Genomic DNA, 15,721 nt, shown 5'->3' with positions numbered 1-15,721 from the left:
GCGATTCTTGTACAAGGGTGCAGTATATTGCTTGAAACCTTCGCTTGGAACAGTTTTACTTCCTTGTTGTTTCGGAACTGTCGCTCTAGTGTTTTTACGATGGGGTTCGTCGCCCTAGGGTGTGCTACCTTGCACAAGCTTCATCGTGTTCTTTAAAAACAACTTTCCTTGCACGTGGCTTTTTCAATAGTTACTACTTGGTAACTTTCTCTTTCCCTAGTGAACCTAGTTCACTTCGTACCGTTTCCCAAAGGGAGATGCTGTACGCTTTCATTTGCATCCCTTTTTAAGGGGGGATACGCGGTATACAGCTATGTGGAAAATTAGAATAGCTTTGATCCATAGGGTAAAAGAGCCAACCATAGTATAAACACTATCTGCTAATGTGATGTAATACTTTCACAAATAGCGGTGCTGTTAAAGAATGTAAAACGAAATTTTGCAACGTCTATAGATTGTATTTAATCATTATGTCATTTGGAAATTTAAATCCATAATCTACTGATCTCATAAAAATGGTAGAGAGTGTTAATATTATAACCAGCAGCATACTTCGGAATATTCTTGCATATTAAATGCATCCTTTACATCTTCTGCATTTAAATTTCTAATATTTTGTTTTGCGTTATTAGTGCTTCCGTAATTATTCAAATTAAGATATATACATATATGTTGTCATTATTGAAAAAGATATCAAATTAATTTTACTAATAGTAGATTGACGTTATAATAAGTTTTAATATATTGAATAATATGAAGACTCTTGCTTCTCTCTTTCTCTCTTATTCCATTGTTCTTTTTATTACTTACTCGTATCCAATATTTCTGTCCCATCACATTTATCGGTTTACACGTTTTTTGTTTGCACAAAAGAATTTGATTGGTAGTATTATTTGAAAAATCCAATAAATTTGACGCTGTATCAATAAGATTCGTGATTTTGCTGACTCGATGCCAGATAGCTTGGTAAAAAGGTCTTTGAAGAAGTACTACTATTACGCTACCACAAAGGAAACGTTTCACTCGCCATCGATCACAGCTATTGCAGGCCCGCAATCAATTTACGTTAACGGTCTGCTCGTTATTTTCTTGCCATTCATTTCAGGAAAAAAATGAATTTTATATCGAACCTTCTCGATAAGTACGTACGATTGTTTTAACATCATAACTATGATGAGTAAAGTTCTCCTTTAATATTTTTTTGGAAGAAGTGTAGGTACCGATCCGCCACATTTTAGTCGCTGAAATACGTTTATTACTCCCATACGTAGTTACCGTATTAGTTTGTAATTTATATTAACAAATTTACGCAGACCTGGAAATAAAATCGTGAAAAAGATATTAAATAAAACTAGCTATTCGTGAAACAGGAAATATTGCTTTGCGTAGTTACACTTATCAGTAGAAAGCACACGACCTTTGTTTGAACAATTTTTTTTTGGAAAATGTTTTTGATATATAGAGGAAGCTATATTTCTCATCCTCAAAGAAATACATGTCAGTAATTTTTCTACAATGTTTTTCATGTGTAAATTTTGTTAAAATTGGCGCGTTGCGCTCAAGTTGACCCTTGTAAGTGGAACAACCTTACTAATGAGCCGCCAGACAAAATACATTCTCCCTTCCACTTCTTCTTTCCTCTTGTTCTTCTTTTACATTACAACGCCGCATCATACATTAAATTAAAAGGATCTTCCTATTGACTCAGGAGAGAAGTTTTTACAGTCGTTCCAATCAGCAATCTTTTGGTAAACCATATGTAGAAAAAAGCAAGCGATAAGTGGATAATTACTTATTTTACAAACTGGTGTCTAACTAATGTCGAGAATGCGTTGTACAGTTTTACACGAAGCACAATTATAAAACCACTGTGTATTTCTATTATGCTTGAAATAGATATAATAAATTAGAATCTTACTATCATTGCTTAAAAATAAATTGACGAAATGTTGCAAATAGGAAATTCGTATTGACATTATATCGGGCAGTCAGAGATTTGATGTTCGACTCCGATCAGAAAATTTATTTTCTCTGAAATGACATTAATCGGATTTCCAGAGTGTACAACTTAAATTCCGTTTTCATTAGATGGATAACAAACGAGTGACAACGAAGTTTGCTTATCCTGAGGGAATAAAGTTTAACCAATTATTGTTGCCACCGGTACTTTAGAATATAAGCGTTCTAACTATTATATTTTCTATTATTCAATGAATTCTTTGTTTCTTATAAATTCCAAGTTTAAATAATATAATAATAATATAACGTGTTTTAATAAAACCGTCTTTCGCTAAATATTCTACTGTTACGTGATTAATAATATTTCTTGCAAAAAAATGCTGCTCTTTAAAAAATCGATTTCTAATTTCATTCATTGTCAGTTACATGCTTCCAGCATATATCAAACTATTCAGACATGACTTGCTGCAAAAAATTTCGTTCGGGAGCTGTAATAGGAAAGCTTTCAAATTTCAAAAGAGAAGTTGCAAAAATTGACTGACGCATATATGAAATTTAAAAAACAGTATATCAATTTAACTGCAAATGCAGAAATCTTTTAAACTTTTGCGAGAGCGACGAAGAATATTAAATCTGAATTAAAAATTTGAAAATGTTAATTAGTACATGTTACAGCTCGAAACGATTTAGATTAAAAGAAAGTTACACGTCAGAAAGGAAAAAAGGAAACAGTGTACAAAAATTTATGTACGAAAGAAGGTTTTAATTTTGGAACATTAAAGTAAGCTGACTTCAAAGAAATCACAAACTTGTAACATATTCCTGCGTTATTTTCATGAAAATAATTATTCTTTAAATATTCATTTATTTCCCGAGTATTTTAAAAAGAATTTCGCTATCTATAATATCCGTGACAAACCACCGTATTGCGTGAGACAGCCAACCACGACATGTCATATATTATACTACCCTACTTAGTGTTCCTTAAAATCGCAAATACTTGCTTTTACTGCTACTATGAAAATATATATTTTATTAAATATTCGAATTGATATTCCTACAATTTTAGACACTTACTTAACCGTATTTCACGAATATTCCTTCTAACATCCGATATTTTTTGAAGCAGTTGATTTTCTTATTATCAAATCTTTTCATATCGTAGACATAGTCATTGCTTAATATGGCACGTTTATCTTTATTCCCTCAATTGTTTTTTTCCTCTGATAAAGAAGATTAATAGATAGCGGTTAACTTTCTGTTTGAAACATCGAGGGAATTTAATTTCCACTAATTATTAACAATATAAGCGCAGTTTCTAACGTTTTGTAAGCGAAGCACGATCCACTAAAATTTCAAGCCATTATCATTTCTTTAATTAATAATCTGAAAAGCGGAACGTTACTTATATGCAATGTCGAGAGTGAAAGGGTTAAAGCGTATAACTAACGTGGAGATTTAAGAACGTTTCTGCATCGTCACGGCACATATTGAAAATAAAGGAAGAGGAACGCGCTATTCGTTTTCGATCGGCTTTATATGTAGCTATGTATCCGAAATCAATAAAAAGTTGGCAAATAAATAGCGGAAAGTGCGGGAGAAAGCGAGGCAACTGTGTTTAAACTGGTGCACTTTTTAACTTTCAAAACTTAATTCACCAAGACGCCGGCACCCTTGAGTACGTCGATAGGGGGTTAACTACAGCAAGAAGTGGTGCGATGAAGGTAGACGGTACCCGTACAGATTAAGCATCTTAATCACCGCCGAGTAAAACTGCAAATTGCTTGGCTAGGTGAAATGAGAATGGCGTGGGTATATGCCCACTTTTGCTCAAGAGAAGAGCGCTCGTGAAACAAAAAGTTCAACGAGCTCGAAAGAGTTATCCCGAGAATGATGAGAGGCATAAAGGAATAGAAACAGACACATGCGTAAACAGAGGAAGAAGAGATTTACTCTGAAGTACAAAGGAAATGCAAGAAGGAAAGAACACCAAGGAAATGGAAACAAATAGATGAGAATGAAAAAAGGGAAAATTAAGAGAATTAATATACGGAAAAGTAGAATTTTAAAATGTACGAGAGCGAATTGGTTGGTTGGTAAAAAAGAAGGTCAAGGACTGCTTGTGCATGTGAAGCTATACATGCAACGTGCTTGTAGAAGCATTTTAGGTGCAGTTGAGTAATCATCGCATTACGTTTTAGAAATTTAATAAGAATAATATAGCTAGGTTATATATGTATGTTGTATGAAATTCTTATAATTATATTACTTTAAATAATCTAAATTATTGCACGTATTATCGAGTGATTAAATTGTCTTTCAGAAATCAGTATTCAACTAAACGAATGAAATTGGCGTTTGCAATTGTCGAATTGTATAATAATTTGATTACGCGAGAAATACTTTATTTTGGGGGTCTTTTTATTTCTTAATTTTGAATCGGATGAATTAATTTTGATACGATTTGCATATTGCTATGACAAATCAACCAGACGATCTCGATGATTATAAATGACAGTGTTTATACATAGGCATATTACCTATTGCATAGTTTTAAGGTTTCTCTTCTGTCGCCTATGCACATGCGATGAAAAAGCAGCGAACAATAGTTTACCATAGGACAGAACATATACGCAATCGTTTTTATGACCCATTTGCAAATATTCTTGACTGAACGTTCGATGTAAACGCATTTCACCACTATGCATGCTTTCCCGCGTTCAAAAACTAAAAGCTCTTTGTGTTCCGTGCTAGAATGATTTCAACGCCATTCGTTTTGTGAACATATCATACACTATACGATTCTAATTTGAAAAAATTCACGGGAATACGTATGACTAATTGATTTTTCATAGCGTACATTTATATATAGATTTCTGACTCAGCTGATACATGTAATTATTTACTATTGATACTATTATTGTTCATTTTATAAAATATTTAATATAGAAATCTCGTCTTTCTGTTGCAGGCTGGATGATGAGAAATTGGACCTCATAAATGTAAGTAGCTTAACGTTAATATCGGTAAAAAATTAATGAAATTAATATATATCAAGCATTAGAAAATTTATCGCAAGATATCTTGTTTAATTTTATGTTGCTGCGTTTTTAATCCATTGTGACCGATTTTTCTCATTTTTTCATTCGTCCAGCGTTTTTCATAGATGTTAACGAAGTTTCGAAAACATTCATACAATGCATATATTGTAATATATTCACAAGAAAAATCACGTGATAAATGTTCGAATATTTTCGCCAGCCATTGGCAACATATAATTGTGACAGGTTTTCTCTGTTTCCTGATATATGTTGATATGCCACATATGGGGTAGAAATGGAGCGTGGTAAATGGACGCGTTCTATGTCGTATCAAACGTTACCGCCGCGGCATCTAGGCGGTCTAGTGTACCACGTCGCGGGCATAACTGTATGCGCCAAATAACCGGAAATTACCGGGCGCATTTCAATCAGAACACCAGGCAAGCTTCGAACACGCGGGCCCATCGTTTACTCCGCATAATAGTCGGCCGTATGATAATCTCGCAAATCGAGCCAGGGTGCAGCCCCTGAAAACCGATTGCTCCGTTCTCTGGTAAACCTCTTCCAGTGAACGACTACGATCGATCGTCAAACATGGCAAAAGGGCATATTGGAACTGTTCACTATGTTTGTGATAGCTTCTAATGCAGATTCAAATTCGCGTCAATTTCTTGTGGCCGACTCTCAATTATGTTCATAATATCTTATTAAGTATTGGAAACATTATTGCCAAGATTATTTCATTTTATTGCATTTTATATGTTATTGCAATTATAACTACACTATTTTTATCTTTGATTTTATCATTTTTATTACTAGACATCGCTCTTTTGATTTTATGTTAATAAAGAATAGAATGAAAAATAGTTAGAAATAATTAGTAGCACTTTAAAAATTTAATTTATGATGAAATAACAACATTTTGCTTCTAGGAGATGGTTCACTTTTGAGATTAATCTTTACGAGCGTTTCAAAATGGTTAATTATTTTAGATGTGCCACTCTTATCAACAGTATATTTCTTTTACATTGAACTGTAATATTTTTCATACAATAATAACGCCTGTGATCAGGGAAAATATCGCGATGTATTTCTTTAAAGCACATTTTGCAAATTTTAATAATATATTTTTCAAAATGTGCTCATGAAAGGTTACCAAAGATGCATAATATAAGTAGAGTAAGAAGTTTTTAATTTAGTTTCTGTTTTAATTTAGTTTCTAGATGCAGAGATATTTACAAAATAGTGAATTTATTACGAAATATTAGTCGCGACAATTTTCATAAGCATGTACTTACTGCGCGGTCTTCTTTACTCGCGAGACTGTACAAACTGCATGAGCACGCGGCAGTAATTACGTTTCCTTTGAGGTCTGCCCCCTCATTAAACCGCAGTCGTATCAGAATGCTTCAACCACTGACACTAAGTTAGAATCTGTAACCGCTTAATAAGCTTTGATATATGTAACGTAATGCCTACTTACGTACTTGTGTACTTGTTAATATTTATCACAATAATTTATAGACGTTAAATGAAGCTATACAGCTTCTCTTCTGCGAATTACATAGTTATCCATTAACTTTAACTAGCTGTCGTTCCACATAATTCATAAAAATAAGAAACGTCACGAGTTAACTTTTTAATAGTACGTTCTGAGAGAAATTCAAGCAAACAGACATAGTAATTAAATAAACACGTTATTTCGCATTATAAATTCCATATGTTAAATATCATCACATAAGGCATTTATCAACGTTTATTTTCTAAATCGCTATTGACCATCATAAATAATTAGAATACTCCTCAATTTTCTCATATCGAGAAAAGTATCGTGGAAACTGCTGAAAGCATAAATTTGTAATCCTCGTTTCCACATGAATAATTTTTTACTGCATAAATCGTTTAAAAGTTCTCTATAACGATTTCATCGCAAAAACTTTTTAATTTGAACAATTAATCTCCTATAAATTCTTACAAATGAGAATAATGATACTAGATCATTGGAAAATCGCATTGAATCATTTGGAAATTCTTTTGATCACATTATGAAGAAACTATGTGCTATTAAGGTTCCATTTAAAGGAAAAAGCAACGTTCCATGTATCAACCTAACGCACGAAAGTATACAAATAGAAGTGCATTTGCATAAGCTTGGAAGCCCGTTAAACGAGTATTTAAATGAAGGACTACTAATATTTTAGTACATCATCCCACGGAACCACCTTTACGTGATTCTGCTACAATAGATCGGCTCGATGAATCTTCGGCCACGGGTTATCCTCTGCCGAATTGTTCGCTACTTAGTCACTGGTAGGAGGAGAGAAAAAAGCCAGTTGGTTCCATGAATAAAATGCTAGTTATCGAGATCGTAAATCGCAATGTTGGAAGGGATGGCGGATGTTGGTACGGGTAGGAGCAGAAGCAAAGAGGGGAAACCGTAAATGGTGGCGTTCAAAGTAGAAACAGTGTTCGCCAGGTCGGCCAGGATTCGTACATCACCACCCGCGGTTGATTTATTCAGAAAATTTTCACCGCGATACCGGTTCTAGCTCTGCCTTGCTCTATAAGTCGAATAATTGCCACCCGTGAGAGTAAATGAATCTAATTGCATCTAAAATTTAAATAAGACTTCGAATTTGCATTTAATACTGACATCTAACTGACTGTACGGGATTCGATAAAGCAAGACTAATTCCTTTCTTCTTGCCTGGTCTATTTTCCACGATCGCAACTTTCAATCCCTAAATAATTTTTTTTTTTTGTAAAAGAAAAAAAGCATTAATTGTATTGTTTTATTACCATTCAGTGTTAATGGTTTCGCAACTGATGACTGGTCTCTGAGATGGCAGGTTGCGAATTATTTATATATTTTGGTTTAATCATTTAACGTATTCATGAATATTTTAGCTCTTCGTCTTTATGGAAAGCTACGATGTAAAATGCAAATCTGAAAGAGATGAGACACTTTTTTTATTCAACCTTCTCTCCGCTATTAGTAAATATATGAATTTTGTACAAATTTGCACAGTCTAACAATAAATATCAAACGTTAATACTTGCTGAACGTTAATACGTTAATATTTGCTGAAGTACATGTAAAACAAGTGAACAAATTAAAGCAATTTATATATTAAATCTCAAGTAAATTTCAAGTATCGGTAAATAGAAAACCTACAGTACCATTCATAAATCACTAATTGTTAATATATGTAGGGCAAGCGTAGATGAATGTTACAACTAGAGAATAAATTAACACTTATTAACCGCGTGTATTGCAGGAAAACAATTTTATAATATACATATTTTGAAGACTGTATTACATTCCCATTTTATTAAAATTTCTGTTTAAAATTAACAAGTGTTCTCTGACTTATGAAAGATGCGAGTATAATAGCAATAATGCCGTACTATAGTACACACATTGATAAAAGGCACTAGCTTGATATGTGATATAGGGAAAATTCCTCGCACCAGCAGAAAACGGAACAAGAACGTACTCCTAGGATGCTGATAAGGCCGCAAGAGTTACGCAATATTGTGATAAAGGGGAATACCGCCTCTCCTGTGTAGTGATAAAGAAGTACATGGCACATGCGTCTATAGAAGGCAAACGCACAGGAACGAAAGTTGTATCTTGACTGAAGGGGCGAGCTACGTCGAAAGAAAAGAGACAGAGCGAAACGAAACTAACGAGGATAAAGGGTCGACGTAATGGACAATGCGCGCCGAGATTCATGCCAGCACGTAAGAAAAATTGGATTCGCTGCATCGCTTACCTGCCGAGGAAACAATTAATTTGCTTGAACTTAAGACAGTTACTCTGTTGATTGGTTTCGATATTATTACGATAATACCTTTTCGCACATTGAACACGATATAAAAATTAGAAGCATATTTATGTACGTACTTACTTCCAGTGTAGCATTTTTATACATTAGTACGGCTGCAAAATGCAGAACCACGAATGAACCAGGACGAGTTGAGAAATAACTTTCAGAACAAGCGTACAATGCTTCTGTAACAATGGCCACATCATCGTTGCCATGTGCATTTTTTCACATCGTGTATTTGTCTCCCTTCCGCGCATATTCATAGCTTTCTGTTGATTTTCCATATGCCCCCAGTTTGAACATCTAAAATGTTTTTTAAAAATATAGGCAGTTCGTTGCGTACACGTTATAAAATATTTATGCCTCTGCATATTTCACAAGAACGCCAACGCTCATATCCGACAAATAATTGTTTTCTCTTTTTATCTTCCTTTCCTCCCATACAATCGGCTATTTCATTTGGTCTTTGTGCGGCTAATTCGTAACAATGATATATTCAGCAATTTAATTTTTATTCAACAATTTTTGTAAACTTTTATTCGAAATTTGTTCAACAATCGTTTACTTTTCTGTACTGGAATTAAAAGTTATTCTTGTTCTGGTCAATCGTTATGTTCGAAAATGTGCAAAAATATGTATTATAACTAATTTGTATAAACCAAAGATATTTATCATACTTCCAAAATATCCAACGTTGAAGGAAAAATATATCTATTTAATTAAAAGATCCTAATCTTTCTAAAATAATATTTCCTTTCCCATATTTGATTAAAATATTACGAGGTAATTGTTTAGTAGTTACTTTAATTACAGATCGGCCAATGTAAAATTTAATGAAATAGAAATTCGGAAACTTCTATTACAAGGACGCTTCGTTTATAACAAGTCACTTAGTTTAATCGTAATATAAGCTTTCTCCATGATTCGTTATAACATCGATAAACTCTTGGCTGTTATTTGATGGACGGGAGAAAAGCGTAACTTGGATCGGTGAAGCTGTTAACGAGGAGCGCCGTCTAGAATGCAATCGGTGAAAAATAATTAAAGACGATGAAATTAAACGTTTGCACGTCCATGGTGTTCGAGGCCCCATTTGTTCGGCTCCGGTTTTAATTATCAGGCGCTTGCCATTAGGCCGATATTAATGACGCACGTTCGCCCGAGCGTAGCTCCCAACAGACTTCTACTACTTCTACGCTCAATACAACCATCCGACGATCGTTTGTTTAAAGCAGTCGGAAGTAATATCAGCCGTTTCTTCCTCTCGGATTCTCACCCACGCTTCGCCAAAACAAAAGGAAATGTTGCCTTACGGATCACACAGATTTATACAACGTATTCATTTTATCGATTGCTAGCATTCATTGCCTTTTAAGTGTAACGTGTATGTTTTAGTGTAATTATCTATTCAAAATGTCGTAAAATGTTTGAAACGATAATGTAAATGAACGTTTCAATGTATTTGGATACTTGCTGATTTTTTATAAGATATACAGCACCGCTCGAAAGTCTTAGTTTAAATGTTAATTTACATTTCTTTATTAACTCATCATTAATTTCTACACATCCATATTCATATTTCTCATATAATTGTCTTATGAAGTGGCTGTAGATTTACTGGACGAACAGTATCTAAGCTTTGTCGCTACAAATCGAGTAATATATCCTGTTCTTCTTATTGTTATATCGTGTCTCTTTGCGTGCTATCATTTGGATGAATAAATCACCTCATAAAAAGTACGCATGTCCTTAGGAAAACTACTATGAACGAGACTTCTCCTAATGACAGTATTACATCTAGATATTATTGCAGTAAAATAATATAAGCATTATTATTTTATTCTTATTAATATCGCTGATAGAGTTTAAGTTAACTACCAATTATTTCATCTAATTTAATACGTATACAGGGTGGTTGGTACAAGCAGAAAGGGGTGAAAATATAGAATAAAAATTTTTCGTTCGAGGCTTTGTTTTCGAGAAAATCGACTTTGAATTTTCGCTCGGTACGCGTGCACTTTATCACGTCTCATTATAACGGACCTCACTGTAGATCGTTGTCTCGATGGAAAAATTTAAAAAAAATAAATTAAAAAAAGAACATTTTTATTCTATATTTTCGACTTCTTTTTTCGCGTAGTATCACCATCCCCTTTCCGCTTGTACCACCAATTACTGACCACCCTGTATAAATAAGAGAAGAAAAATTATGATAAGCAAAAATTTGTCTCAATTTCGTGTTCTCAAAATTATTTTCTTAAAATAAGGCTACGTATTTTTATAACAGTAGCGTGGCAGACCGTTTCAATCGTGACTGCAGCACTATGAAATATTTTTTCAATAAAGATGCCTCTTCAAAGAAAATTGGTCGTAACATAGAAAAACAGGTTGCAAGAGTTTCAACCTACTTAAAGGTTCGTAGCTGCTATCGTTTCTGTTATTTGTCCAGAATCTGCGTCATTAACCGCCACTGTTACCTTCTTCAAACGATCGCAGTATGTCTAAATTGCCGGCACACATCGCACTCTTCCAGTGCAGTTCGATCGGCGTCCATCTCATTTTTGCCATCTGCTTCCTTCGTTATTGTCTATTTTGTTATTTACAATAAATAGAAGCGCTCTGTCGTTCCCATCCTTCTTCCTTTTACTCTCTGCGAAAAAGCCCAGTACTTAAACAGATTAAGAATAACGATTATCGAAGCTGCTATAGGAAAATTTGAACATAATTGGCTTCGAAGTAGAGAAAGACGACTTACGTTGGATTTGCCGAAGGACCAGCATTTGGCGCGAAAATGAACGATTATTAAATCTTATAGTAAAGATAAACTTATATACCAGCCTCCTTATTATTAGTTAGAATATAGCGTTTCATTTTTCAAAATATTTTTCATGAATATTTATAGGAATTGCATCAATTGTATAACACAACTCATCAATGTTTATTTTGAAAATTCAGCCTTCTATGTCCTAAAACTCTAACTCTAGCCCGTATTTAAAATCTGAGCAACAAATTAGTAACTGTTCCGACCCTTTAAACATAGTCCTTTTGGACCCACGAGCAAGCTGTCCGCCAAAGAGACTCGAAGGCTAACGAGCTAGGGGTGTAGGTCAATGGCAGAGTCAGACCTGAAGAGAGGCACTCTCGTGTTCGCTAACTGCCTGTGCACCGTGTTCCGTGTTTATGATGCGTATGTTGCTATTAAGCATACAAAAGCAGGTACCTAGGGTGGATCTACAACATGGTAACACAGAAATAGACAGCTCTGTTTATAAAGTAATTTTTGGGACTTCTTTTGTCTTGAATAATTGACACAAAGCTCTTTCAAGAACAACTCTTTCAAGATTTTGTAAAAAATAACATATATTAAATACCCGTATTATAAATACATTTGATTTAACACGATTTTAGAAATATAAGTATTACGAACAGACTGTAGATTTTTATGCAAATTCATATTTTCGGAGATATAATTGGGAAAGTGGAGTCTCGGTAGAAAATTCTTTTACCTACCAAGTATTGTAAAAAGTTCTGTAGTTTGGATGTTTTGTACGTTCTTCTTTCTTTTTATGTTATATGTATTTTGTGCAGTTTTGTACTTTCAAATTTCCTATAAATGCACAGAAATCTGCAGTCCAGTTATGAAGTTGATACAGTGGAAGGAAAAATTACGTGGTACCTAAACTATATCTTTCGATTTATTTCAGAATACTATCTTACCGGAAGCCGTACACTTTTGGGAACGAGCACTCATGGTCCGTGAGACAAAGAGCACTATTAGATTGAGCAGGTATTTTATTTTCACGTTTGAATAATGCATGTACGTTTGTCTAACGTTATTAAATACATTGCATAAACTGTCGATTGTCATATAAAGTGAAAAAATGTATATTTATTCCGATTGAAACATAAATGTAGGCGAATAATTTTGGATAATTAATCAAATTAAATAAAATCAATAATTCTAGAAGCAGTCTACTCCAATTACTATAATTTAGAAGGTAACGAATCGATGCTCAGTGCCAATGGATTCGCGATCTTTCGCAAACGCGAATGTACATGTTGCAAACGCATCGTTAATCCAATGGCAATGGAATTACTACCGTTTTTAACACGATCATTAGTATTCCAAATAACGTAATCAGTTCAAGAACTTGCATAAATCATTCTGTACGCATATCCATACACAACTGTCGGTAGCACGTTTATTTGCATAGCAACCAAAATGCTAAGGTAAAACTGTGAATATGCATTATACGTATTTGCGTAACGGGTTACCTGATTTATTGCCCTAATCGCGGACGTACTTGCATTATTACCGTAAACGTTCCGAGTATTTATCACAGCCGTTTAATACACACTTCTCGAACACTCGTAGTAATCCTGAAGCATGTTTTTTTCTCTCTTTTTTTTTTAAAGCTTAGCCTTGAAAAGCGAAGATCAATCAATCATTACGATGTTATTAACGTAACTGCAAAGTTGTCGCGATAATTTGATATTTTCAATCGAAGGAAATACGGTATTAATACAGACAATTCTATAAAATGATAGACAGATGACGTTTTGACAGACGACAAACGATACATTATCGAGAATCGATAATGAAGAAATAACAGAACTCTTGTAACAACCTCGATATATTGTATTTCCAACTGCAAAATATTCATTTTATGCCTTTCTTTCCCTCTTTCTTCTTCCCTCCCTGTTCTTTGGGAATGCGACAGCGCAGCAAGCTAAGCATAGCCTCACTTATGCATTTTTCTCAAACTTCCACAAAATCCAAGGTGCTAGCAAGTCGCAGATAACGAAATCCATGCGACAAATCAATTTTGCACGAGACCTCCGGGATTTCCAATGACTTTTGACGTTTCGGTTGGGCTTCGACCGGACGCGAAAAGACGTGGATCTAAAAAGCGAACCAGGTGAATAGGCGGGGTGGCAAGGATGGGTTTCCACGGTGCGGAAAAGAATTCGTTACATTATTCAACAAGCACGCGCGGAACACACACTAGACAGGAAGAAAGCGTTTCTTATTTTCGCAAACTCTGCTCGCTTTTTTAATATTGGGACTTTGCCCCGTCGATACGCAGAAGAAAAGGCATAGACAGGTCCAATCTAAGATCTGTACGAAGACACAATGAATGAAAATTGAATTCGTAACGAAGAACTTGTGTTCTTTGTTTCTTTGCAATTTTTATTAAATTTGTATCTTCAGATGGCATCCAAGCGTAAGAAATATACGTATGAATGTTTATCAAAGCAAAGTTGTTTCATAAAATGGGAATTTTTTATTTTAAAACGAGGATATTATTCTTTAGAGAAGTAAGGGATTCAATCATTTATGGTGCACGTATAATAATTTATACAATTATCCTACGACTCTTTTACCAAACAAGAATACATCATTTTGTCTATTATGTTCTTTAGAAGAACCAGGATTCAAGATTTTCAATTATTTAAACTTCGGCATTTAATACCGAATAGACTAAAGCCACGCCACTACTAGCGTCGAAAGAAATGATATGTCAGTATTTGGCATTAATTACTGTCAGTTGCGGTATATGCGCTGTTATCAAGGAACGTCATTTGTCTTCGAAGGAAGACGGACATGTGGTGTACAATATTGATCTGAAGCTTCGCAACGAGCAGTGTAACATTAGTTACTGACACCCAAGTTGGCTTCTATTATTAATCTTCATCAATATTGTAAATGAGATCAGATGTGTCCGTTAACTGCATAAACAAAGTAAAACATAGATTATATAAATTTATTTTAATCAATTCAATTTTAGGAACTTATGAATGGATGCTAGTCAATGGAATAATACCTATATTTAAATAATTTCTTTTCTTTTGTGAAATAACTTCTTAAATAATATAAATAATATAAATCAAAAACAAAGGAAAAATTAAATTTCATAAAATAAGATTTAACGTGTAAACGCGTTATTAACATTATTATTATCATGACATAAGTTCTAATAAATTATGATCAACGCCATAATGTAACCTACCCCTAAGTAAGGAAAGTCGCTGTGCAATGAGAAACGAATAATTTACAAAACGTTGACGCGACATCAGAGCTATAAATACGTATACATGAAAATAAGAATTGTATCGCTAATGATTAAAATTGGTCGATTGTAGTAAAAATTCACGAAGTTACGGTTCATTCGTTCGTTTAGGTACTCTAAAATCCATTAGGAGAAAATGCACGCAAGCGCCACTTTACCGCCACCAGTACCTGTTCAAACTTTTAATCGGATCGTTTCCCTCGTTTATTCTCTATCTCTTGGCCGCCATTCCCGCGCTACCTTTCTCTTTTGATGCACTTTTCTATTTTTCGTAGCTTTTACAAACCTATGAGATTCTTTTTTTCGACCGTCGAATCAGCTTTCCGCAAAAAGCCCTGTCGATTTCGCGCCAATTGAAATTTGTCAACTTTTCAAATTTCTCAAATTTCTCCAAAATATAAAAGAAGAAGGACAGAGCAACATTAATAACAGGCGAAAGTAGCTATGATTTTCGAATGGCATCAGCAAAAACATTCGAAGAAGTAAGAAAATGAACTGGTCGGTTTATGGCGTGGTTTCGTTTCTGCCATACGGTTTTCTTTTATCGTCTCGGCCAGATCCAATAGGGATTACGAAAACTGGATGGAATAGTTGAACGGGATAGCGTAGCGTCTCTCGCAGGATTTTCTCAGATCTTCTTCCTTCGATTCATAAATATCCCCTGGCTATAATACTTCGCTGAAAAGACTCCCATGAGTACCTGCGCGATATTCACTATCGAAACAACTTCTTCCTACAACATTTTTACCCTCTGCTCTCGACCATGAATCTGTTATTCTTGTCGAACGCGGGAGAAATTCACTTTGACGCGCCTGGTAAG

General features: G+C 34.3%; 1 protein-coding gene across 1 annotated transcript in view; it reads left to right on the top strand.

Moving 5' to 3' along the window:
• The window catches only part of LOC100743380 (leishmanolysin-like peptidase), a 211,686-nt gene that overhangs the window by 184,725 nt on the left and 11,240 nt on the right, over positions 1-15,721 (top strand). Inside the window, exons 4-5 of the mRNA XM_003489547.4 lie at positions 4,931-4,961; positions 12,535-12,617. Of these exons, the coding sequence (XP_003489595.1) occupies positions 4,931-4,961; positions 12,535-12,617 (114 nt within the window). The remainder of the gene's footprint in view (positions 1-4,930; positions 4,962-12,534; positions 12,618-15,721) is intronic.

Source organism: Bombus impatiens, unplaced genomic scaffold, assembly GCF_000188095.3.
Source record: "Bombus impatiens unplaced genomic scaffold, BIMP_2.2 scf_0344, whole genome shotgun sequence".
Taxonomy (NCBI): Eukaryota; Metazoa; Arthropoda; class Insecta; order Hymenoptera; family Apidae; genus Bombus; species Bombus impatiens.
This window is presented reverse-complemented; position numbering and strand designations above follow the sequence as displayed.